Source organism: Pongo abelii, chromosome 1 (assembly GCF_028885655.2).
Source record: "Pongo abelii isolate AG06213 chromosome 1, NHGRI_mPonAbe1-v2.0_pri, whole genome shotgun sequence".
Lineage (NCBI taxonomy): Eukaryota > Metazoa > Chordata > Mammalia > Primates > Hominidae > Pongo > Pongo abelii.
In genome coordinates, this window is record NC_071985.2 from 178,204,187 (window position 1) to 178,230,600 (window position 26,414).

Below are 26,414 nucleotides of genomic sequence, written 5' to 3' on the forward strand. Positions count from 1 at the left end.
ATGGGAAGCATAACACTCAGCAGCTGCCTGGAACCCTGTTTGACACCTGTCTGACAGCACAAGCAATCCTGCTCCTCTTCCAAGCTTCCAGGGTGCTGCCCCTCTCACTCAGCATGTTGCTCCCCACCTGCCCCACAGGAGGCATTTTATACACCTTAGTCCCTGCACTTGCTGTCGGCTCACCTGCCTCTCAGCACTGGGCACACAGACTTTCTTTACCCCTTGCAAGAAGCTTTTACGTGCATCTTCCTCCTGGTGAATGCACTCACCTATTGTTTTATTTATAGGCAGGACAGTGGCTCCCTGCTGCATAGATGAGGGAAGAGACTCAGAGAGGGAAGAAGACCACCACTGTCTAAGCATCTACAATGTGCCTGAGGCATTATACTCATTATACCCAGTTCTTCTCCACGAAAACCCGAGGGAGGTATTATCCTCCCCACTGCATAAATGTGGACATTGAGGCTCAGAGAGGGGCTGAGACTTGTCCAAGGCCACACAGCAAGGAACTGGCTGAGGCTGAAGGTAAAACCAGGTCTTTCTGATTCTAGAGTCTGGGATTTATAACAAACATTTGCAATGTGGGGTCGACAGATCGGTCCCCCAGGGCTGTTTCACGGACTAGATAGGGTAATAGGTGTGGCGGTGTCTTGCATGGTGCCTGGCACACAGTGCTCAGGGACTGGGAGCAGAAGTGGAATCTTGCCTACCCTCACCCAATCTTACAGAGAATAGAGGAGCCCAGGGAGGGCTGTGATGTGCCCAAGGTCACGGCGAGCAGTCGACAGAGCCAAGGTTCCCTGCCCCCGGGCCCCCTGCCTTCCCTTGCCCACCGTTTCCAGTTAAGGGCAGGGCCATCCCTCCAGGGCCTTTCCCTCCCCAGAGAGTGGAAACTTCCAGAGTCCCTCTGACCTGACAGGAGAGTGACCAAGAGCAGGAATTTTCACCCTGGCACACACACCTGGAGCCTGGGGCTGAACGCTAGAATCCCAGGCTTTGCCACCCCAAAAGGCCCCTCCTGACCCTTTCAGAGCCTCCCCGCCTTCTCCCCAGGACTTTCACCAGCATCTTGCTCCCCTCCCAGTGGAGAGGGGGTGCCCCAGAGGCTCTGGTGCTCTTGGAGGGGACTGCAAGTTGGCGAGGCCAGGGGCGTGAAGCAGTGTTTTACGATTTTATTTTATCCTGGATAAGGTTGAAGAAGATATCCAGTCATAGAACGAGCCCCGCCTCCTGACAGCAGCCGGTTCAGAGCAAAGGCCTGCTCCTTAAACCCTCGCCAAGCCACCGAGTACTGGCCCAAATCCAGTAACAAGTCCTTTCTAATACCTCTTTCAGAGACTCCCCCTGGCTCCCGTGGTGTTCATTCCCCCTTACTGCAAGGAGAAACCCAGCTTGTTAACCACAGGTGCTCCCAGTGGTCTCTGGCTGCAGGGCATCGACAAGATAGGTCCCATCAAACACCCCCATCACTTCCAAGATTCCAAGATATGCGCACTTCATCTGTCATTTGCACATGAGAAAGCCGAGGGCTACAGAGGCAACCAGACTTGTCAAAGGTCACAGAGTAGGTAAGGTAACATTGTATCATCCAAATGAGGTATCTTTGAGAGTGAAAGGGGCCTCCTCATAACTTAGCAGAGGCAGTCGGTGTCAACCGGGACCTTCCTGGGCAGATCAGGTGTGTGGTCTCCCCATCATGCAGCAAGAGCCAGGGAGGCCAAGCCTCACTCCACTACCCCAAGCCCCCCGCAGATGCCAACTCTACGACAGGGTTAGCATCCTCCTGCTGGCAGGCCCAGCAACCAGAGGCTCTTGTTTAAGTCTAAAGCCCCTGCGGTTGTGGTTCAGGGGTGTGGGGATCACTCCTGAGATTCAGCACCACACAGCACTCCCCACGGTCATGCCACTGCAGTGAGGGCTTCCTTCCCGAAGAGGGCCTGTGGTGCCCGCCAGGTGTGAGGCCTCACATATCCTGCCCCGAGGGAATGGGTGGTTTTAAAGAAAAGAATTTGCAGGTGAAAGAAGATGACCCCTTTAAATGTTGAAAGTGGTTTTATTTTAGCCCTTAGTGCTGGCGCTCTTTCTAATGTGGGTTGTAGGCTGCCCTGCCTTAGGCAACAGAGCACAGGAGCGTGCTACCCCTCACCTCATCTGAAGACTCAGCTGTGAGCAGGAACTCCTGTCCCGTGTCATGCCAGCAGAGAGGGTGTGCCCTGTGGCATCCTTCACTGCAGAGGCAGAAATGACCCAGAAAGAAAAGGGAGTGTGTTCCCAGGGCCATGACCTTGTGACCCAGCACACAGGGGCATCTCCTTCCCTAAGCCGGGACCGCCCAGCCTCAACCGGGAAGCCCTTCCCTAGGCCGGGACCCCCAGCCTCAACCCGGAACCCCATAGTCCAGGTGAAGGTCTCCGACTTCCAGGTGGCCCAGGGTGCAGGCTCTGAGGGCGTGGTCCTGGTTTGAGGTAGTGTTACTGCCATTTTCTCTGCAGCTGCCAGGATCCTGGGCTGAGGCACAGGCAGGCGTTGCAGGGATCATCATAACAATAGCATCACCCTGAGATGGTTCAATAGGGTACAGTGATGTCTTCAGGGGCTGCAGAGACAGCTTGAGCTATTTCCCGCCATGCTCAACTGCCCCAAACAGCTGGGAGGCTGTCACTCTTCTGCCTCTGGTGTGTCCATTTTTTACTTCTCTGTTCCCACCTCAGCTTCTGCTCTGCACTCAGAGAAATCAAGCTCACTAGATTGTGAGCCCTCTGAAGGCAAGGACGGTGTCAGTAGTTCATGTCTCTTTACCCCTAGAGATCACAGCTCAATATCTGGCATATAGTAGATGCTCACTGAATGCCATCCAATTCCAATTGTTTTGTTTTGAGGCAGGGTCTCACTCTGTCACCCAGGCCGGAGTGCAGTGGTGCGATCTCGGCTCACTGCAGCTTCCATCTCCTGTGCTTAAGCAATCCTCCAGCTCAGCCTCCCAAGTAGCTGAGACTCCAGGCAAGCACCAGCACGCCCAGCTAATTTTTGTATTTTTAGTAGAGATAGGGTTTCGCTATGTTGCCCAGGCTGCTCTCCAACTCCTGGCCTCAAGTGATCCACCCACCTCAGCCTCCCAAAGTGCTCAGATTACAGGCATGAGCCACCGCACCTGGCCAGCCAACTGATTCAAACTGAAGTAGGCCAGGAAGCTGAATTTCACCTACAATTCCAAGTCAAAGCAAATGTATTCCAGAGGCAGGGGTGGGGGTGGTGTTCCTCTGGGGGCTTTTTGCCTGCTTTGTGAATACATACAGGCCATTTAGAAGTTTGAATGCTGGAAAGTAAGAGGGCTGTGAGTCTAAAAGTTGGGAACGTGGGGGAGAGTGATTTTATCTGCAACAGGTTCCTGGGTCCTTGTGAGTTCCGTACACCCCTGACGACCACCGATTCTGGGCCAGGCCAAAGGCCCATCTGGGCACAGGCAATCTCAAGGTGAGTAAAGTCAGGATGCTGCCCTTGAACGGCAGGCAGGCAGCCATGCCATGCTGATAAATGTACAGGTCCCAAAGGCAGTGCAGAGAAGCAAGACCACCTGGTTCCAGGAGGCAGCGACATCAGGAAAACCTTTCCAAGGGGGGTCATCTGTGCAGGGGTTTGAAGGATGAGCACGAACTTGCCAAGCTGAAAAGGGAGTCAAGGGCATCCTGGTGGAGGAAAACAGCTTGGGCAAGAGTGTGAGCCGCCAGATGGGCAGGCGGGCTAGGCTTGGAATTAGAGGATCAGAGAGAATGAGGTCAGCAGGGGTCAGTCACAGAAGGTTTTGGGTCCTGGCGAAGAAGCAATGGGAGCTGCAGGAGGAATGTGGCCCAGGAGGAAATGAGGCTCCCTCTGTGTAAAGACGGATCACGCCATCTACCAAGTGGAGTATAAGACACAATAGGAATGGGAAACCTGACAGGCCTTCACAAAGGATCAGGGGCCCAGAGGGAGCACCAAGGAAGGTTCCTGTCAGAGGTCAGCTTTGTGGGGAGGTGGAAAATGCTTTTGAGGGCTTCAGCTGCTGCAAACCTCAACAAATCATATTTTGCCTTCAAAGGTTGGCCAAAGACAACTAACTATTGGAAAAACAACAGTCCACTAATAATCATCATCCCCTCCCTGTGCGTTTCTTTACCATTCGCAAAATGCCACCATCTCATCGAACCTCCATATCATCCCATTTTGCAGATAGGGAAACTGAGGCCCTGTGATGTCACACAGGGGTCAGCAGCAGTTCCAGACTAGAAGCTACGGAGCACAACCATCTCAGCCCTGGGTGTCAGGCTCAAAACCCAGTTCCTTGTCTGGGAGGGGGTCCCCGGGGCCATCTGGCAGCCCATAGTACAGGTCTTCCTCTTCCTTCTCAGGTTCTTCCCAACCTGTGTCCGAAGCCTCCTTCTCCTCCACCTTTGTCCTTGGGTACCGCTGCCAGTTGTTGGGCAGGGCTATTTCCCACTGCTGCCCCTCTTGGGGCTCATCCTCCAACATTGGGGCATCAATCAGGGCAAAGTCTTGGAAGCGGTCCAGCGGGAACCTGCAGCCCTGAGGTTCCTGTTGTGGGGAGCAAGCTTCCTCCCTGTCATGTGGAGATGCGTCGGGGCTGCTGCCTTCACTGGAGCCCATGTCCAGGTCATCTTGGAAGGAAGCCAACGGGGCAGGGCCCTGGGGACAGGCCAGGGGGCTGCAGGGGCAAAGACCACAAGGGCAAGGATATCTCTGAGTCAGAATGCCTGGGTCCACATTCCAGCCACTAGCTGCAAGACCTAGGGTAGGATAATCCACCTTCCTGGGCCTCAGTTTCCTCCCAATAACAGAATTCACTCCTGCAGTTCTTTCTTAGGTTTACAGCAGATAATATGTGCAAGGCACTTTGCACGGTGCCTGGCACATAGAAGGTGCTCATGAAATAGGGCTATTACTATGTTATTATCTGAACCAAGTCACTCATCTACTTCTCCAATTATTCAGGGTTCTCCTCTGTTGCTTACAGGCCCAGTTACACTGAGGTGTCTCCCTGTGTCTTTGCCTCCCCCATTGGACTCAGAGCTCCTCAGGGGTAGATTCCAATGAAGGCTGGGCAGGGAGTTGGTGCTCAGTAATGTGGATAGAATGAATAAATACATGGATGAATAAGGAGCTCAGTTCACAAACAGACGGGGATGGGAGTGGAGTGGGGAGTGCCTTGCCCAAGGTCACAGAGCAGGTCAGCAGCAGACCCAAATTTGAACTCGGGTCCTCTGGCTCCTGGCCCCTTGCTACTCACGACAAGCATTCAGAGACATCAAGGGCCTACTGTATGCCAGGTACTTAAATGCACTGTCCCAACCCTCAACATTCCTGGGTAGTAGGAATGATCATTCCCGTGTGGGGAAACTGAGGCTAGGGAAAGTAAGGAACCTACCACAGCAACACAGCACAGGAGCTGGGATTTGAACCGAGGCTTGACTCCCAAGCCCATACTCATTTGTCTGCCACACCTGCCACATCTCAGGGTGTCCCACACCCTCCACTGCCCTCTCCTTACTACCAGTGTCCCCATCCACCCCTTGGCGGTCCCCCACTCCTCTCCTTTTTAATCCTTGAACTGGGCATAAACCCCGCTCCTGCCCTCTAAGCACTCACCCGGGCCAGCTCTGAGTTAGGCGTCTTTCCCCTTCACTCTCGTCTGAGCCCTTGTGGATGACCACGGCGGCCTCCATCCAGGCCTGAACGTCGCCAGGGCCACCTTCTACTCCATCACTGGTTCCCAGCTTCAGCTGCCCCGTCTCAGGGGCCAGCAAGGAGCGAGGGTCCTCGCTGTAGCTCATGACTTTCATCTGGATGTGGCTGAAGTCAGGCAGGCTCTGGTCATAGGCGGCTTCCTCCCACAGCCTTACATAGGGCAGCTGGGGACTGGGGCTGGAGCGGGAGAGAGAACAGGCAGGCGGCAAAGAATCACTCAGCAAACACCAGTGTTCTCCCCGGCCCTGTTTGCTTTGGGTGTGTAGTCTCCCCTCATCTCAGAAGAAGCCTTTGGGGGATGTTACTGTGCCCATTTCAGGGATGAGGAGGCTGAGGCCCAGCAAGGTGAGTTAATTAAGTGACAAAGCTCTGGCCTGACCCCAAGTCTGACTCTCTATCCAGTGTTCTTTTCACCTGATGCCTCCAAAGTTAACCACAAGGATGCAATTGCAAAATGAAGACCCGTTAACATTGAGTTTGCTGGGTCCCAGATGGTGGGTAAAGGCTGAATGCTTATCAACCCATTATTCTAAACATTATTCTAAACAATGCCTTGAGGCAGAAATTCTCATTCCCAGTTTACAGATGAGGACATACCCAGCAATGACAGTCTACAGCAATGGGGAACTCCTTCCCGCCAGGCTCTGTTAGTTGGCTCATCTAACCCTCACCATAATTACAAGAGATACTATGAGGAAACAGAGGCACAGAGTCTCTAACAGACTTGTACCTGGGTGACACGGACCCTAGGTGATGGCACCGGAGCTCCAGACATCATGTTCTCTATGACTGTGCTACAGTCCCTCTGGAAAGTAAGGTTCAGAGACTAGGCCCCTTGCCTAGGGTCACACAGCCGGGAAGTAACTGGGAAGATCTCAGAACCCAGGGTGGCAGGAGCCCCCACTGTATCACAGAAGCCCACCCCAAGTAACCGGCCCTGAGACGGAGCTCGGGCTGGCCTCCATACCCACAGGGTCTATCCCCTTCCTTCCCACTGAGACAGTTGTTCACCTTGTGTGCCAGGGGCAGAAAATGCTATTATGAACCCCTTCCCCAAGCAAAGCAGAGATCATCCCTGACCCAGCCGACAGACTCTGGGCTTGAAGCCCAGCCTCCTGAGCGCAGAGTCACAGCCCAGGGGGTTGGTGGTCCCACTGCCTTTCCAGGGCTGGAGCATTCTTGGCTGTGCCATGGGAACCAGGGCTCAAAACCTCCAGGGAGGGAAGCAGTTTGTGGCCAGATCAGGCCTGAATTCAGGCCCCGCCTCCATCACTGCTGAGTGCAGGCCCCGCCTCCACCACTGGTGAGTGCAGGCCCGGCTTCCATCACTGACTCCCCATGAGGTTTGGGGCTTGTGACTACACTTCTCTGAGCCTCAATCTTCCCATCTGTATAAAGGGCCTGACACCCCCACCTCACAGGGTTTCTATGAGGACTGATGGAGATGATGGGTGCACAGTGCCTGACTCAGTCTCTGGCACACAGAAGGCACTTACTAACGATGACAAACACTCATAGAAGACCTACTGTGTGTCAGGTTCTGTTCTTAGCACTCTGCATGTACTATCTCACTTAACCCTCCCTGAAGCCCTCGGAGATAGGTACTATTAGTATCCCCATTTTACAGATGAGGCAAAGAGAGGTCAGTAGCTTGCCGGCAGGCATGCAGCAAGTAGGCAGCAGAGCCCTGAGGCTGTGCCTTGGCCATCACCATGCCTCTTGTTTGTCAGTAGTAGAAGCAGTTACTCCTGTGACTCTATTTCACTGTGTTTCTCACAGTATGTTTATTTCACTGTATGATTTGTTTCATGGAGATCTTGTATTCACCGAAACACTGTCTCGTCCCTGACAAGACAAAGTTCCTGGGCCTCAGTTTCCTCATATGTACAATGGGAATAATAATGCCTAACTCACAGAATTGAGAGTTGAAAACAGTCCATAATTTCTAATAACACATTCTCAGTAAGTGAGAAGGCAAACAGCCTTCCCGCCCTCTCTCTCAGTCTCCTCAGTCAGGGGAGACTGGCCTATGGGGCTTACCGCTCCCCTCCCCAGAGGGCCTGGCACCTACCTCTTCATCTCGGCAGCAAGCCCATTCTCCAGTAGGCCCATGGCCTTTGGGGAGAGGATGCCTTGGAAGTCAGAGTCAGCAGGGACGAAGGTGATCTGCAAGCAAAGGAGAGACAGCCTCTGTGCAGTTGACCAGGGTAGGGGGGCTACTGCCCCCTCAGGGAATTGGCAAACCTCTCCATGAGCTCTGGGAGACAGGCTGCACCACGGAGGCTCCCTGCTTGACAGGAGAGGGGCCTACTTGGGGCACAGCACCAGTGGGAGGATGGACCTCTGCGCTCCTGCTCCCTTCCTGGTTCTTCATTCACTCTACAAACATTTATTATCTGCTGTGTGCAGGCACTGTCGCAGGCACTAGGAGCAGCAGGGAGTGAAAGAGAACCCCGTCCTTGAGGAGCTCACATCTTGTCATTTCCCAGGGGTCTTCGTCCAGTGCCCAGCACACGCCTGGCACATAGTAGGTGCTTCATCCATATTTGGTGAATGAGTGGAAAGCAAGTCATTGTCATGTGTTTTTGCCATATGGGCTGCAGTGGGTGACAGAGAAGTTATGCCCTCCAGTCCCTGCCCCTGAACTTTCAGGAATCAAGAGGTCTCTGCAAGTCCAGCCCTAGGTGGGCACTGCGTGGTGCAGTGGGAGGCAGATCATGAAATAGGCAGTGGGTGAGGGAGAGGAGCTGTGCCTGTGGGGTCTGGGAGATGGGTTGAGGATCCCTCCTCTGCCAGGTTCTCACTGTGGGCCCTAGGCAGGTCATCTCTCTTCGCAGTCTCTCTGTGCTCCTCTGTGTAACCGGGCTACCCTAGAAGACATACTTGCACAGCCATGTTCAGAGCAGCAGTATTCACAAGAGCCAAGATGCAACCCAAGTATCCATTGATAAATGAATGGATAAACAAAATATAGTCTATCCATATGATGAAATACTATTCAGCCTTAAGGATGGAACTTCTGACACATGCTCCAACATCACTGAACCTCGAGGACATTATGCTGAGCAGAAAGACAAATACTTTACGATTCTACTTTTCTGAGGCACCTGGAATAGTCAAATCCATAGAGCCAGAAAGAAGAATGATGGTTGCCAGAGGCTAGAGAGTGGGATAATGGGGAATTGTGATTTAATGGGTATAGAGTTTTAGCTTTACAAGACAAAAAGCATTCTGGAAATTAGTTGGACAACAATGTGAATGTACTTAGCTGTACTGTACACTTAAACATGTTTAAGACACTAAGTTTTATGTTACATGTATTTTACCACGAGCTTTTAAAATGGGGCTAGTTATGCTGGCCTCCTGAGGTTGCTGTGAAAATTTCATGAGATCGTATATAGGGAATCCCTCAGCATGGTCCCCAGCACATAGTAACTACTCAGTAAATCATAACTTGATGCTATTGATGATTCAGTTGTCTGACTTCTCTGAGACTTCTCTGAGTCTCCTCAGCTGAAAATTTTTCCAACAAATATTTGTTGAGACCCCACTGTATTATACCAGATTCATAAATAGCACTTCCCTATTCCCCTTCCCATAGAGCAAAGTGAGTAGAAGACACTTTTCTGCACTAGGAAAGCTCCATTCTGATGGGGAAAAGGGAATGATGGATGGAGGGGGCCTTTGTACTCCTATGAGGAGTAAGCTTCCTCTAGATGTCTAGAAATAAAACAGAGAGCCTGGGCAATGAAGCAAGACCCTGTCTCTACAAAAAAATAAAAAAATTAAATAACAAATTTAGCTGGATGTGGTGGTGTGCGCCTGTTATCCCAGCTACTTGGGAGACTGAGGCAGGAGGATTGGTTGATCCCAGGAGTTTGAGGCTGCAGTGAGCCATGATTGCGCCTCTGCACTTCAGCCTAGGTGACAGACGGAGCTCCTGTCTCTTAAAAAAAAAAAAAGAAAAGGAAAGAAATAAGGCAGGGGCCTGGGCTTCTTCCACCCCCATTAAGGATGCTTTGTACTTCCCAGCTGGTACTGTACTTCCTAGAAGCTGCCTCTTCCTCTGCCTCATTACCTCATGGCCCAGTCAGCACCATCATCATCACCATCACCATCATCGTCATAATAATAATAATCATCGTCCTCATCCTCATTACCATCAATCATCACCATAGCCATTATCACCACCAAAATTATCATCACCATCACCATCATTATCACCACTATCATCATGACTATCACCATTATGACCGTTACCATCATCACCATTATCATTATCACCATCACCATCATCATAACCGTTACCATCATCATCACATCACCATCATTGACATCTTCATTACCATCAACATTGTCATCACCATCACCATTCTATCACCAATCTCATCATCACCATCTTCACCATCACCATCCTCACCACCATCATCACTATTAACATCATCACCATTACCATTCTCACCATCACCATCCTCATCATCACCATCTCCTAATCACCATCATCATCACTATCATCATCATCATCATTAACATCATCACCATTACCATTCTCACCATCACCATCCTCATCATCACCATCTCCTAATCACCATCATCATCACTATCATCATCATCATCATTAACATCATCACCATTACCATTCTCACCATCACCATCCTCATCATCACCATCTCCTAATCACCATCATCATCACTATCATCATCATCATCACCATCACCATTGTCACCATCACCATCCTCACCATCATCATCACTATCATCATCATCATCACCATCACCATTGTCACCATCACCATCCTCACCATCATCATCACTATCATCATCATCATCACCATCACCATTGTCACCATCACCATCCTCACCATCATCATCACTGTTATCATCATCATCACCATTATCACTATTACCATTCTCACCATCACCATCCTCATCATCACCATCTCCTAATCACCATCATCATCACTATCATCATCATCATCACCATCACCATTGTCACCATCACCATCCTCACCATCATCATCACTATCATCATCATCACCATCACCATTGTCACCATCACCATCCTCACCATCATCATCACTGTTATCATCATCATCACCATTATCACTATTACCATTCTCACCATCACCATCCTCATCATCACCATCTCCTAATCACCATCATCATCACTATCATCATCATCATCATCATCATCATCACCATTGTCACCATCACCATCCTCACCATCATCATCTCATAATCACCATCTTTACCATCATCATTCTTATCAGCACCATCACTACCATCATCATCATCATTATCACCATCACCATTCTCACCCTCACTATCCCCACTGCACTCTTATTATCACCATCATATCATCGTCACCACCCCTAGGAAAAGCTTGGAGAAGGAAAGGATGGGGCATCTTAAAATACAAGTTTTTTGATGAAGAGGGACAGGCAGAGTTGAAGCTGTGGAGGGGATATCAGACCATGGAGACCACCAGAACACCAAACTAAGAAGCTTAGCTTTTCTCCAGAAACAATGAGGAGTCCTGAAGGACTCTCAGCAGGAGAGTACACTGTCAGATTTGTGTTTAGGCAGAACACTGAGCAATCTCCAGAGAGAGGGAGGCCACCAGTCAGGACCCTGGTCCTGGGCTCCAGCACAGCAGGCAGGAGTGAGGAATGGGGGATGCATGGGCAGAGACCCTGCTCTCCCTGCCACTCCTTTCCCTGCTCACAGCTCCCCCGCCCCATCTTCACTAATAGGCTCAGCACCTCCAACTGTCCCATCCACTAGATTTGCCCTGATCCCTTCTCCTCTCTCATGCCTGAGGCCCAGCTGACCACCGAATCTGACCAGGTCTACTTCAGAAATTCAATAAGATAACCTGGGTGGAAGTGCTGGTGCTATGCCTAGCCCCAGCGGGCACTCTGTGTAGTGAACTGTAAATGTCACCTTAGTTCCTACAGCTTTGGGTTTAAATTCTGCATTATTCCAGATGACTGTCAGCTCTCACCAAGACCAGAGAAGAAGCCTCCCCACTGGTATGGCTGCCCCCAGACCTTCCTTCTTCTGGATGTCTTTCTCAAACTGCAAAGCTGGTCGTGTCCCATTAACTAAAGGACAAGCTCCAAATTCCTTACCATGGCATCCCATGCCCTGAAGAGCTGAGCTCCACTCCCTCTCTACCTTTACCTTCCTCCCCTTTGCCTCTCATAGCCACAGTGGCCCACTTGCCTTATTCTTTTACCACATTGCTTTGATCATGCTGCTCTTCTGCCTGGAATGTCTTTCCCCATCTTCTCTGCTTGGTGAGCTCTTATGTCACCTACAAAGCCCAGCTCCCCTTCTCTGTGAAGTCTATTTCCTCCCCATCAGGCAGCAAATAGCCTCTCTCACTAGACCTCTAGCCCCTAAAAGACATGGACAGCTTAATGCATGTTGGTATTGGCCACCCCTCACCCCTATATCCTAATTAGCTAATTCTATTCCCTTATATTTACATCTCCCCATTTATCAAAACTTTCCATGGGTCTGGCACAGAGAGCCACGGGGAGGAGGCTGAGGGGAGGACAGGCAGGAGCACTGCAGGCAATGTTGGCCCAGGCACCAATGAGACCATGCAGGATCCAGGGAGCTTCGCCTCTAGAGTGTCTCCCTGGTTTACAAGGTGCTTTCCTCCCTTCCCTTATTGGAGTCAATTTGTGCTGGGTCTACCAGCCTGCATCTCTGAAACACACACTCACACACACCTGCACTCATGCAGAGGCCCACCCAGTGCCGCAAATACCAATCCTCAATCCTGAGAACAATGCCTTCACATATGTTCCACGTCAGGCGTGATGCCAGGTCTCCCCCAACACACACACACACACACACACACATACACACGATCCCACTGTGTTCTCCCAATCAGCTGTACAAGGCTCAGAGCTGGCGGGGAGGGACTCTTTCTACCAAGGTCACAGAAGTGGGACATGAAGGAGCAGGGATTTGAATCTGGGCCTGGAGGTTGCCACAACATGTGCCATTTTCAGCCCACCATGCTGCCTCCACAGCACGTGAACCCATGAATCTATCAACAGTTATTCATTAATACCCAGCAATATTCCCTCCTCCCCTCCCGTCCCCTCTACCGTCACTCCCATCAGCCTATCCACCATCCCAGAGCCAGCTCTATTTAAGAGCGGGGGCAGGAAGGATGCTCCCCTCCACACCCCTGCCATCCCTCTGCTGTCCCCCAGGGTCCAGCCTCCTCACTGGGAGAAGGATTATGATGGCGGTAGTGACATGAGTGGCTTTGGCCCCAAGGACTTCTCCCAGTGACCTCTGCTCAAGGAATTGCACAGACAGAGGCAAGTTGACTGTAAACTGCCTGCTAAGTGACTACAAACCAGCCCAGACCGCTCCAGCACTGAACAGAATGACAGCCCAGGGCTGGCCCGTGGAGGGGGCAGGGCTGGGGAGAGCCTGCCCAGGCTCCAGGGAGCCATCCCCCTCCTTCCCTGAAACCCTGAGCACAGCCACCCAGGTGGGAGGAGAGGAGGTGTGGGGGTTGCTGAGGACTGCCTGGACCTGGAGCCCTAGATATTAGGTCCAGCAGGGCCCCCAGATATACCCCCTTTCCCACCCCCCTCCTCCTAACTCACACATTGTACAAATGAGGAAACTGAGGCTCAGAGAGGAAAGGGGCTTGAGCAAAGTCTCCCAGGCAGTTAGAGACAGAGCCCAAGTTAGAGTCCCTATTTCCCTCCTTTTCTCCCTGGGTCTGTACCTGACCAGCTGTGTGACCTTGGAAGTCACCCAGCCTCTCTAGGCATTGAAGATTCGCAACTGCTGGCATTTCCAGTCCACAAAGCTGTTGGGAGGATCAATATTGGTAACAGTGGTAGCCCTTCATCTATAAATAACACCTTACAGTTTACAAAATATTCCTATATCTTACCTCTTCTCTGATCTTCATAATGACGCCGTGAAGCTCTGTGCAAAATAGGGGCAGGGGTCTCATTTGCAGATGAAAAAAAATGAGGCTCAGAAAGACCAAGGTCATAGAGAGTTTGGAACAGGACTTGAACTAGAACTCAGGACTCCCAAACCAGTGCTCTTCCCATCACTAAATTACACATAAGGCTGAGAATACATGAAGACTCTAAAAGATACTGCCCAGTGCATGCCACCAAGGTTAGACCTGACCTACCCTGGAGCTCTCAGCCACTCTGGGACCCAGAGGTAGAAGACCCAAGGTGAAGCGTGATGTGTAAGTCACACGCATCTGAGTTCCAAACCTTGCTCGTTAGCTGTGCAGCCTCTCCTTCTGGACCTCAGAAAGGCTCAGAAGGTGGAACTACAGAAGGCACCAAAAGGCTTAGGATGAGGGCTGAACTGCACCCTGAATGCAGGAATGCCTGGCAGGGGGTCAGCGCTCATTATCTTTTGTTTCAAGCACATGAATGGTGTGTCGTGTTTAGTGTGTCTATACCATAGCTTCCGGTTCAGGGTTCCAGATCCAGAGGCCTTCTGATCAACCCTTAGGCTAAGGGATGGATGGATGGATGGATGGATGGATGGATGGATGGGACAGATGCTCAGGAGAGCAGAGAGAAGACCGAGTCAAAATGAGAAGAATGAAAAGACAACTAAAGGATAGGGGGTGAGGCATGGCATACAGGCACAGTGTCCGGCCCTCCTGGCCCCAGCTGACCTGGCCCCACCCAGCCCCACTACCACCTACCTTGGGGTAGCACTGGCACATGCTCCAGATGATGCCCCCGATCACCATGACGCTGCCCATGGCATAGAAGGTGCCGTAGACCTGGGGCCGATCATGGCTCATGAGGAACGTACCGAGGGCCAGCAGGAAAAGCCCCAGCACAATGAAGCCGATCCGGAAGGTCTTCTCATCAGCCATGGCTGCCTGGCCAGGCCCTGGCCTGCACACCCCCGGGAGAGGGGGTGGCTGTAGTTCAGCCTAAACACCCAGACAGGCTTACACAGGGAGAGAAGACACTGAAATCGCTGCAACTCGAGGCTTCGAGGGAGAGCAAGATCCCTTTCAATCCAGCTCCAGTCCCTGTGCCCAGCAGTTCAACAGGGCTGGAGGCAGCTGGCTTCAACGGACCCACATACCCACCCAGCCACCTTTACTCCTCACCCTCTCACCTTCCCTCTGGGCCCGGCTGGCCTGGAGTGTGTGTGTGAATCTGAGCGAGGGAGCACGCAGGGGAGGGAGAGTGGGAGGTTACCGGGGCTGGGCCCCAGCCAAGGCTTTGACATCACCTCATTTGCCTACTGTGGGGCTGAGCTGGGTGGACAGGCAGCCTCACACCTTCCAGCTCTGGAAAACAGGGTACAGTTCTGCAGCCGAGAGCCGTTAGAATGCTATTGGAGGATTCCAGGATCCCACAGGCTGGCATTTCAGAATCCTGAAGAATTCTACACTCTTCAAGGACATGTGCCTATCTAGGGTTCAGGAATAATGGCCCATATTTACTGGCTGGTGACTATGTGCAGGGCACCATTCTAAACATGTTACAGCTATTAACTCATTGAAGGGAACCCCATGAAGCAGCTACTACTATCCCCACTTTACAAAGGACCCTGGGGCACAGACAAGTAACTTGGCCAAGGTCACACAGCTAGAGATGGCAGAGCTAGTGGGATGTGAAGCCAGAGGCCGTGGGCCTAGCCACAGTGCGATACTTCTTAACTGAAGCTTGAGGGTGAAAAGCGTGGCTCTGGTGGCGAAAAGCGTGGCTCTGGTGGCAAGGCAGGCTGCCTGCGTTTGGATTCTGGCTCCTCTACCGTGGGGCAGCGTGGTCATGAGCAGGTTACCTGCCTGTACCTCAGTTTCCGCCTCTGTAAAATGGGAATAATAATGGTACCTCCCAGAATTGGTGCTGTCTCCAGGCCTGGCCTCCTTGGGTTCCTCCGTCCCCTTCACATTCACACACTGTGCACCACCCAGGTCTGCTTTCAATGAACTGCTCCCCACCCACCCCTAAGGCTCTGGGAATTAGTGCCCATGCAGGGTGTGAGTGACTGACAGTCACTTCCTCCATTTCCTTGCAGCCTGATCTAGGAAGATGCCTTCCTAAGAATAACACTAATGAGGCATTTTAGTCCTAGGGACAGGCTGATGGCAGAAATCACATTCCTTCACAGGATTACAGGAAAATGAGGACCATCGGTCTCTACAAGAGAATGTTCACTTGGCGTTTACATGGGGTTAAATCGCCCATGCAGGATAAAAGGATTTCACTGGGCTCCCTGACTTGCTGGGCTTGGGGATTTCCTGTTGGCGGTCATCACCTTCTCCCCTCCTGCCAGCAGGGCTGCCCTTGTTCCCTAACCCCACACCTGTGCCCACAGCTGCCCCTCTAACTAGACGTCCTTCCCATAGGCCCTTTTTCCAACAGGGGTTTCTCCTTCCTCACACCCACCCTCGCCAGCCCTCACAGTCCAGGTGCACTTGACAGTTCGCAGAGGAGGTCCTGGAGGGAGCTCAGGGGCCCTGGCTGAGCGATGGCTGAGGGGCGGGAAAGGGCTGAGTTATCAGGTCATGTCCAGGTCTGGTTCTCAGGGTGAGCTCAGGGCAGGTGACTCTGCTCCGGGCTTGAATTTTGTCAACTGCAGATTGGGGATAGGTATTAGGCCACCTCCCAGGTTTTGTACAGGGAAGGGACATAAGGGGGGTGGGAAAAGGCAAGGGCTTTGTAATCTGTGACTATTAACAAAGCAGGACCCTCTAGGGAAACATTATCATCATCTACTACAGGCTCAGAGAAGGGAAAGGGCGAGTCCCTCGGCAAGTCCCGTGTCACCTAGCCAGTGCCCCTCCCTGGAAAGGAGACGGAGGCCCAGGGGGACCTCAGCCCGTCTGGCCCTGGAGCCCAGGCGGGCGGCGGGAACGGTCTCTGCAGCCGCGGTCCTGCAGGGCCTCGTTTGCCGCCCGGCGCTGAGCAAGGCGCTTCCCCCGGGGGCGGCGGCTGGGCTCGGACCCGGTGATGAGCAGTCGCGGCGGGGAGGGGAGTCATCGCCCCCGTTTCACAGGCGAGGAAACCGAGCCCGCGGAGTTGCGGGGACTGGCCAAGGTCTCCCTCGGCTGAGTCGGCAGCTGAGCGGTGACCGGACCTCCCCTCCCAGCCCCATGTAGATGGATCTGGTCTTCAGCCACTCCTCAGAGGCCTCGCGGTCACCCGGGCACTCTTCTCCTCTCGCGCCTTTTCTTTCCTCTACACGGCCCAGACTTCTTCGCCCCTTTTCTCTCTCAGTCGCTTCTCCTCTAAAAAAAAAAAAAGGTAACTACGAGTAAGAAATTCAGTAACAAGTAGGAAACAAGCAGGAACTCAGGAAAATGGGTCTCACCTAAGCTCTTCCACAGAGTCGGGCTAGGGATTAAGTAAGGACATGTGTGTAGGGTGCGCTGGAAATGTTCGGGTGCAGCAGCTCCCCCTCCTCTCCTGCAGTCCCCCCGCCCCCCCGCCTTACTTCAAGTTCCCCTGGCCACTTGGGGGACGCGGGAGCAGAGCGCGCCGAGTCTCTCATCGTCCAGCAGAGGGCGCGCTAACCCCAGCTTTCGGGATCCTCCTTGCGAGCGGGCTCTCAAGACACCCCGAGGCAGGGAGGGAAAGAGCACGCCCATTTGACAGAGGTAAGCATCGAGGTCCACGCAGGCAAAGCGAGCGACACAACGTGGCAGAACCTAGGAACAGACAGTAGAGCTAGGAGTCCACCCAGGTCCCCAGGCAGTCTCTGGTTGAGCCCCTACTGTGTGGGGGACACTGAGGTGTTAGGAACTCGTAAACACAGGACTTCAGGGATGGATGGCGCTCAGTCCTAACTTCTGGGGCACCTTCTGGGGCACAATATGGTAATGGCTTTGCGATGCGTGCGAGGTCCCGAATGTGCACAAAGCAGAGAGAGGAACAGATGGGGATGAGGGGTGAAGGGACAGATTCACAGAAGGGACACTTGAAAAGGCAGTTGGAGTTCTGACGGGGCAGGAGAAACCTCCCAGGCACAGAGGCCAGCATGTGCAAAGGCACTGAGGTACGTACCTGCCGACACACAGCTGGCGAGAAAGCTCTAAGTGCTGTGCACAGGCTGCCTGCATTGCATCTTCCTCCCCAGACCTGCCCCTCCCACGACCCCATCCTTCCAGTTAGCGAGCCATGCCACCAACTTCACCTCCTCCGTCACACCCACATCCTATGGGCTCTACCTCCAACATGTAAGAATCCAATCACTTCTCACCCCCCACGACTGCTCGTCACCGGGTCTGAGCCTCCATCATCTCTTTCTCTCCCTAACTGGTCTCTACTTCCATCCTTGACCTCTGAAGTCTCTTTGTAGCCCCAATACTGGGTCAGATCATGTCACTCTTCACACGGAGCCTTGGAATGGCTCCCCATCTCATCAGAGTAAAAGCCAAATGCTTTAAGATGACCTGAAAGGCTCTGGATAATTGGCCCACACTGCCTGCATATCAACCCTCTGAGCTTGCCTCCCGCCACGCCCCCTCTCACTCACCCATTCCACCACCCTGGCCCCATGCTGTTCCTGGAACACGCATGCACCCCAGGGCCTCCGGACCTGCTGTTCCTTCTGCCTAGAGTGCTGTTCTTCCTGTAGCTGCATGGCTTCCTCCCTCACCTTCTTCAGGCCTTTGCCCAAATGTCGCCTTCACAGTGAGGTCTTCCCTGATCCTGCTATGAAACTGCAGAATCGCCTCCCTAGGGGTTCCCTGTATTCTTTTCCCAATGTTTCTCCATAGTGCTCACAGCCACCTATCATACTATATGCATGATTTATCTTGTCTCTTGTATGTCTGTCTCCCCAACTAGAACTCAAGCCCCCACACGGTGGGGACTTTGTTTTGAGCACTGCTCTATCCCCAGGGGCTAGGACAGGGTAGGCTCTGGATGCCTGTGTGAATAGAGGGATGGAATCTGCGTGTCTGGGAGAGAGAGGCCGGAGAGGAAATGCAGGCAGGAAACCTGCTGGGGCTAAGGTATCTGACCTTTTTCACAGAGGTTATGCACGGGAAAAATGAGAACCAGATTTTAATTTTTCAATTAGAGAGAGAAAGATCCCAGTGAGCAGCAATGAGCCACTGAGGGGCAGCATAGGGATTTCTGACTGCGGTGGGCTGATTTAAGGTGGAGAGCTCCAGGGGCAGGGGTCACCAAGCCCACCCAGCGGGTAACAGAAGCCCAGGAGGGGCCCAAGGAAAGCACGGGAGAGGTCTGAGCTCTGAGGATCCCTGTCATCTGAGACTGTGGTGGCCAGCACAAGATGAGGTCTGAATAGGGGGTGAAGAAACTGGATGGTCGGGCCCAGGAGGAAAGAAACTAGCAAGCAAACTGGTGCCTCCTGGGGGCTGCAGAGTGGCAGAGCTGGCCCTCACGTGGCTCCATGGTCAGGCACCCTGCCAATGGACAGGAGGAACCCCCATTCACAGCGAGGCCACTTTGGCTTGGAAGGGGACAGTAACATGGCTTGGTCAGGAGTCTGTCTTCCCTCTGCAGCCCTGACTCAGCTTCTTCCATGATGCTGGTGACCTTGAGCAAGTCACGGCCCCTCCTGCGGGCTTCCAGTTAGGACACAGATGAGTGGATCGGAGAGAAAGGCAGAAAAGGTCTCTGTGCTTCCAGCCCTCCCGCCCTTGCCCTTTCAGTGCCTGCCCAGTAAAGTGGTGCCTCCTGGTCACACCAGCAACTCATTAACTCACCTAACCCGCCCAAGGTCACTTCACACCTACATCTCCAGGCTCCTAGACCGTCCTGTGTTAATACCAAGAAGAGGAGGGTGAAGCAGTGATGTAGAAGAGAAGAAGGGAGGGAAGCACAGGAGGGATCTAGAGTTTGGTGATGGGGGAGGGAGAGGGTCAGAAGAGACACCCAGGTTGCTGAATAGCCAGCCCCCCGGAAGCACTTCAGGAGAGAGGAAACAGCCAGTGCAAAAGCCTCAGTGAGACTGTTTGGAGCAGAGAGCAGCGGGAGGGAGTGGCAGGAGATGAGAGGGTCAGGAGAGAGGACAGGCTCAGACCAGGCCTCAGAGCCCCCCTCTCCTCAGACCAGTGTCTGGGCTTTCTTTTCTTTTCTTTTCTTTTTGAGAAGGAGTCTCACTCTGTTGCCCAGGCTGGAGTGCAGTGGTGCGATCTCAGCTTACTGCAACCTCCACCTCCCGGGTTCAAGCAGTTCTCTGCCTCAGCCTCCTGAGGAGCTGGGATTATAGCGCCCGCCACCACACCCGGCTAATTTTTGTGTTTTTAGTAGAGAGGGGTTTCACCGTCTTGGCCAGGCTGGTCTTGAACTCCTGACCTCATGATCCACCCGCCTCGGCCTCCCAAAGTGCTGGGATTACAGGCGTGAGCCATCACGCCTGGCCTGGGCTTTCATTATTGAAAGTGAGCTGGGAGCCACAGTGGGGGTGGGGGGTGGGGGAGTGCGGTGGGAAGGGTGGGGTCCGGCAGAGCCAGGGGCAGGGTGGGTCATGATCTGACCTGGGTCTGAACAGCTCATTCTGCCTGCTGGACTGAGAAGAGACTGCAAGGGCCTCAGGGAGAAGCAGAGAGAGACCAAGACTGTGGCTACTGTGACAACGATGCAGCCTAGGTGGGAGAACCCCACACCGGCTGTGACTTTATTGTCTGGAATTTTTACCTCTCCAAGGCTAGTTCCTCACCTGTTAAATGCTGACACCACCACCTGTCCCAGGGCACTCTGAAAATGACAGAATAGCAGAGGACCAGGCCCAGCACACAGTAGGCTCGGGGATGCCACCCTTCTCCAGCTAAGCCCCAGACCTTTGGACCCCTGCTGGCAGTGTGACCCTGGGAAGATTACTTCACCTCCTTTCATGGAAGTGGGGTGGGCTAGAGACATAGGGATGCAGAACGGAGCTGGTCAAAAGTAGATGTTTCTGCCACATCTGCAAAGTGAGCAAAAGTAGTGAGCTTCCCGTCAAAGGAGGTATGGGAGCAGAGGCTGAATTTGCACTTGGTGGAGGAGGGTTACCTCTACTCATAAAACTGACAATTACTGCACACTTACTAGGCACCTGGCTCAGGGCTAAGACCCCTGCCTTTATCATCCGGTGCCTCAGCACTGAGCCATTGATGGCAGTGTCAGTGTGAACTCACACGTCAGCTGCTACCATCTCACCGAATCCTCACAAATCAGCTCTTTGAGGGAATCCTCAATTCCCATTTTACAGATAAGGAGGCTAAGGCAGAGAGAAAAAATCACTTGTCCAAGTCACTAAGATGGTACACGGCAGACTGGGCACAGTGGCTCAAGTTTGTAATCCTAACACTTTAGGAGGCTGGGAGTTCAAGACCAGCCTGGGCAACATAGCAAGCTCCCTCTCTACAACAAATTTTTTAAAATTAGTCGGGCATGCTTGTGGTTTCTGCTACTTGGGAGGCTGAGGCGGGAGGATCGCTTGAGCCTGGGAGGAAGAGGCTGCAGCGAGTCATGATTGAGCCACTGCACTCCAGCCTGGGTGACACGGTGAGATCCTATCTAAAAAAAAAAAAAAATGGTACCTGGTGGAACCTATACATAGGTGGTCTGAATTCAGAGGCCATGTAATTCTGGTTATAAATGTGACGTGTGCCCCTGGGCCCCAGTTTTCTCACCTGCACACAATCTCCCAGCTGACAGCCAGCACTCACCGCTGGCCATAGGAGTGCCACCCAGGATGTCCTGGCCAGCTGGGTCCCTGAAGACTGCAGCCTCACCCATACCACAGAGGGCAGAACACCCCCAGCTGGGCCTAGGCAACTCATAGAGTCATGAGACATAATAAAATGGGATTTATTTTAAGCCACTAAATTCTGGGGTGGTTTGTTATACAGCAATAGATAAATAGAACAGGCTTCAACAATGAACATTTGCTGAGTGTCTGCTGTGTCCCAGGCACTGCATAAGACTGGAGAAGGCACAGCATTTTTGTCTCTGGATTCAGGGCCTGCTAGGAGCCTTTAACTTCCTCCCGGTGCAGTCTGAACCAGATCTGAGCAGGAGCGTGTGGCACTCGGTGTCGTCTCTGCAGAAACGGCAACAAGAGCAAGGCTGATGCTCTCATAGCTAGGTGGAGGCCAGGGGGGCTGGGTGCTGAGCAGGGCATCCCTCGATGCACTTGGCTCCAGAGCTTCCTCTGTAGGGTATGCAGGTGGTGTTGGGGGCGCCTCGGCCACTGGGAAGCTCACAGCTTCCTCGTAAGTGGGGATGTCAACTACTTTGGGGGTCCTGCGGGAACAGAAGAGAGGCTGTTAGCCCGGGCTGGGGCAGACCCTGCTGCCTGCCAGAGAGACAGTGAGGAAGGCTGGGGGCAGAGAAGTCTTCACACCCTGCTCCAAGCCTTTGCGGCTCTCCAGGGCCCCATATACACAGTTGAAACTTGGCATGAGCCAGCTCCTGCGGCCCTCAGCCTTCCCGCCACCCACTCCCTGCTCCATAGAATTAGTTCCCTGTATGTGCTCCCAGCACCTCCTGGTGCCTCCTCAGTTCTCACTGCAGGGTAAGTCCTACCCTAGGGCAGTGACTGAGAGTCCAGGAGCTGAGGGTAGGTGCTTAGGGGTATTTCATTTTGAAAGATTGAGTGATGGTGGTCCATAGACAGAAGACTCCCGCCTATTGAAATATCCTTTACAAGATCAGAATTGGGATGCCCAGGGCAGAATGGGAGACCTCAATTCCTCTGTCCATCTGGATGCTTTAGATTTTGATATGATGTCTGCCAAGTGATTATCTCTATTTGCATACCTCCAGGGATGGAGAGCTTATAACTTACCAGATCAACCACTTCTATCTCTGGACAGCTTTCCTGTCCTGTGACAGCTTTGCTATCCTGTGACTCTTTTCTGGTCCCCTCCCCTGGCCAACTAAACCACCCCACAGGGGCTTGAGGCAGAGACCAAGTTCTGCAGGCCAGACCCTGAGACAGATCACCCACGCCCCAGCCAGCCTGAGGCTGATAGATATGAGACCAGCTGTCAGTCCCCTCAGAGCCCTGGTGGGTCATCTCTGGGGATCCAATGACCCTCCCCCACCTGGGACACACAGTGGGGAGTGGGGTGGGAATGTCACTGATCCTAGGTGGGGGCTGCTCCTGCTTTGGGGGTGATCCTGAAGGTCCCTTCCAACACTGAGGGTGGTTATGAGCCTGGGCATTGGTTGGTTCACCTCCCTGCTTGGACACATTCCTGCTGGGAGATCATGGGTCTGTAATTCCATTCACCGGGGCCTGGTTTCCTCACCTGTAAAATGGGGGACGGTAGTGGCACCTGCCTCACAGGACAGAGTGCAGGTTAAATGGGCTCACGGAGGGCGGCACTCAGCACCTGGGACGTAAGTGGGGTTATGAGCAGAATCTCAAGGGGCTCCTGTGGGGAATGGGTGCGGGAGCAAAGCTTATCACAGGCCTCAAGATGGCAGGCCCCACAAGGCTCAGAGAGGCTGAGTCACTTGCCAGGCCCCTCAGTTTGGAGCTGCTGGGAAGCAGTTTATTCCACACCTGTGGTCCTGCTGTCTAGACCGAGGAGGGGCCAATGGCAAGAGGCCAGTCTGGGGAACAGAAGAGGCAGTAGATGGGACTTAGCTGATGGAGGGGCCCATGCTGGGAACCTGCTGCTGCCCCTCAGGTGAACGCCCAGCACCCACCAGGGACCTGGACTTTCTCCAGCAATGTGTCTCCTCGGCCCACTGCAGCCTCATGGCAGCCTGCTGAGAGGCTCACTGCTCCCAATCACAGACCAGGGTGATGGAGCAGATTGATGGGATCCTGGATTTGAACCCCAGCCTGTATGTCAGTACAGGGCAGGGCACCGGCCAGAAATCCCTGGGACACCAGCCAGGAGTCCCAAACATGGAACTCGCTGTCCAGTGCTGCTGTGAACTCTCACAGACCTCCCTTCCTTCTCTGGAAGACAGCCCAGGAAGCTGAGATGGTGCCTGTCCTCACCCTCCTCTGAGCTCCCAGCATCCTTGCAGATGAGGGCAGGACAGAGAATATTGCTCCTGGAAGCAGGCAAGTTGGGTTCTATTGCTGTGTGACCTGGACCACATTTACACCTTCTCTGAACCTCTTTCTCCTGATCTGTAAAATGAGGATACTATTTCCCCTTTCAGATTCAGGGAAAGAAAAAATGAAAAACAAATGTTTCACAACATTCAGAAAACTGTGAGTAATTAGCTTCCAGAGCCCCATCTCCTGCCTGCTCACCTCCCAGCCATGCTCCAGCCCCGTTTAGAGCCCTGGACACCTGAGACAGGCTTTGGGTAGGCCTGGGGCCATCCCAGCAGGTGACAGCTGGCAGGGCAGGGCACAGGTGCCAGTAAGTTCTGCCCACAGCAGGAAGTTTGCTTAGAGGGCAGATGTGAAGCTGCCCTCACACCACCTTCTGTCACCTTAGTGGCCAGCTGGGCCCGCCCCGCTCCAAGTCACCAAGGTCACAGTCGAGGATGCCAGGAACTCAGCAAGCAGGGCAGCTGCATCACACCCCTCTGGGAGCGGGCCCCATTCATGGTGCCTCTGGATGTGGCGCCTCTGCAGCTGTGTGGGGCAGTCCTGCCACAGTGGTCTCCCCGCACAGGAAGTGCCATGGAGGCTAGGGCTCACCCCAATCTTTGGAGCCTGGTTGGGGCAGGAGACCTGGGCCTGGCACCAGCTCCACTGCCCATCAGCTGAGTCAGGCAAACCCAGGAAGAGTGGGGCAAGGGATGAAATACAATTTGCCCAACACTTACGTTCTCTAATCTCCTTTCATATTCACAACCACCCTGGGGGGTAGAGGCCTGCACCCACTTTACAGATGAGCAAAGGCCATGTGTCAACTAAGTGGCAAAGCCCCAGCTTCATCTGACTGCAAAGCTCAAGCTAAGTTCACCTATCACACCTCTCCCCCAAGCCATCTCATCTCTCCTCACCTCAGTTTTCTCAGCTGTCAAATGGGCCTAATCCTTACACTTACCTCATAAGCAGTTAAGGCTAAAATCTAGTGGGCATGAGGGTGCATTGTAAACTAAAACAGAAATAGCAGAGAAAGCAGATGTGTGTACCAGCTACAGAGTGCACGCTTCCCTAACTCTCATCTCATCTGAGCCTGACAGCGATGATAGAGAAAAGGTCTTCACCCCAGTTGAGAGATGAGGTGTCAGACACAGCTCAGAGAGTCTAAGTAACATCCTCAAGGACACACAGCTTCTAAAAGAAAGAGCAGGGACTACTGGAGGCCCCACACCCAGCCACCTCACTAAGGGGACTTACACTCAAGATAGGAGCTTCCTGAGGGCAGGGGTTTTGTCTGTTTTGCCCACTGTGGCACTGTTAGTTCTCTGAATAGCACCCAGCATACCTACGTGTGTTCAGTCAATATTAGGTACATGCATGAAAGAGTAAGTAGATGAATAAACAGGGAAACCGAGGCCAAGAGGGGAAGGGACCTGCCCAAGCCATCAGCCCAGGAAGGCTTTATTTCTGTCCTGGAGTTACCCACAGCGGGCACCACCAGAGACTGAGGTGCCTGGGAGCAGGAGTAGCAGAGTAGCCACCCATGGGGGCCAGGTGCTGGGCTCTGCAGGCAGCAGGGCTGGGCTGGGTCAGCCTCGGGACAGGAAAGAGCACCGCCAGCAGAAGCAGCCTCCTCGACTCCCAGCCACCCAGTTTTGAGTCTGCGACTGGGGTCTTGGAGCTCGATGGGCTAGGATCACCCTGTGGCCTCCTAGGTGGGCATCCTCCCTGGCCCACTGGGAGTGAAGGCCAAGGGGCCCCACCTGCCAGGCGCAGCTGTGCCTAGACCCTGTTGCGTCAACATGGCTGTGTGTACAGGCAACACCCACCCCCTGCACTCACGCCTGGCTGGGTGGGAGAGCAGGCTCTGGTCCAGAGCATCTGGGGCCTGGCCTGGTTCCAACTGACCACTAACTCACTGTATGACCAGCTAGGTCACTTGGTCTTTCTGAGACCCAGGTCTCTCATCTGAGAAGTGAAGGGTTTGGCTGGAGAGTCCCCAAGGCCCTGCAATATCTAACACTATGTAAATGCTATATAAATACACATGTAAATGCTATTTCAAGTGTTTTGGATCCATGGTTGGTTGAATCATGGATGCAGAACCCATAGACAGAAAGGGCTGACTGTACTGCATCATCTCTAGCTTTAAGAAGTCACAGGCTGGTAGCAGGAATGCTCCTACATTCTTTGACTCGGAAAATATTTTCCCTGTTAACACAGGAAGGAAAAGCATTCAGGTCCCAGGTCCCAGGCCAGCTCACGGCAGTCTGGCTTAGCCCCTCACACACAGGGATCCAGGGCTTAGGACTGATGTGGGAGGAAGAATGCCAGCTGTGCAGCCAGCAGGCTCCTGCCACTTTCTAGCTATGCCTCCCCTTGCTTTTCTGCAGACACAACAGTCATTCTTACCTTGCAGGAAATAGAAAGGACAGGAGGTGATGTACACAGGCCCCTAGCACATAGGCACACTCTGTACTTTGTTGAATAAATAAGTACATAAAAGGGTATGCATAATACATGCATTCTCAACAAGACAAACATTGGTTCTTGGGGAGGGTAATACTCTTTTTATGTATAAAGCACAGATATGCATATAGAACATAAACAAATACACAGTGTATCTGCGGTATTACAATTTCATGGAGGAGGATTTGGGAAAAAAAAAAA

At 53.0% G+C, this 26,414-nt stretch overlaps 1 protein-coding gene across 1 annotated transcript; it reads right to left on the reverse strand.

Moving 5' to 3' along the window:
* Positions 1 to 2,033: 2,033 nt before the first annotated feature.
* BSND (barttin CLCNK type accessory subunit beta) lies at positions 2,034 to 14,905 on the reverse strand (the record flags this gene model as incomplete). Its single annotated transcript, NM_001133279.1, is given in 4 exon segments — positions 2,034 to 4,702; positions 5,644 to 5,919; positions 7,814 to 7,908; positions 14,461 to 14,905. Coding segments are annotated over 4 exon segments (963 nt in total). The 3' UTR covers positions 2,034 to 4,287.
* Positions 14,906 to 26,414: the final 11,509 nt, after the last annotated feature.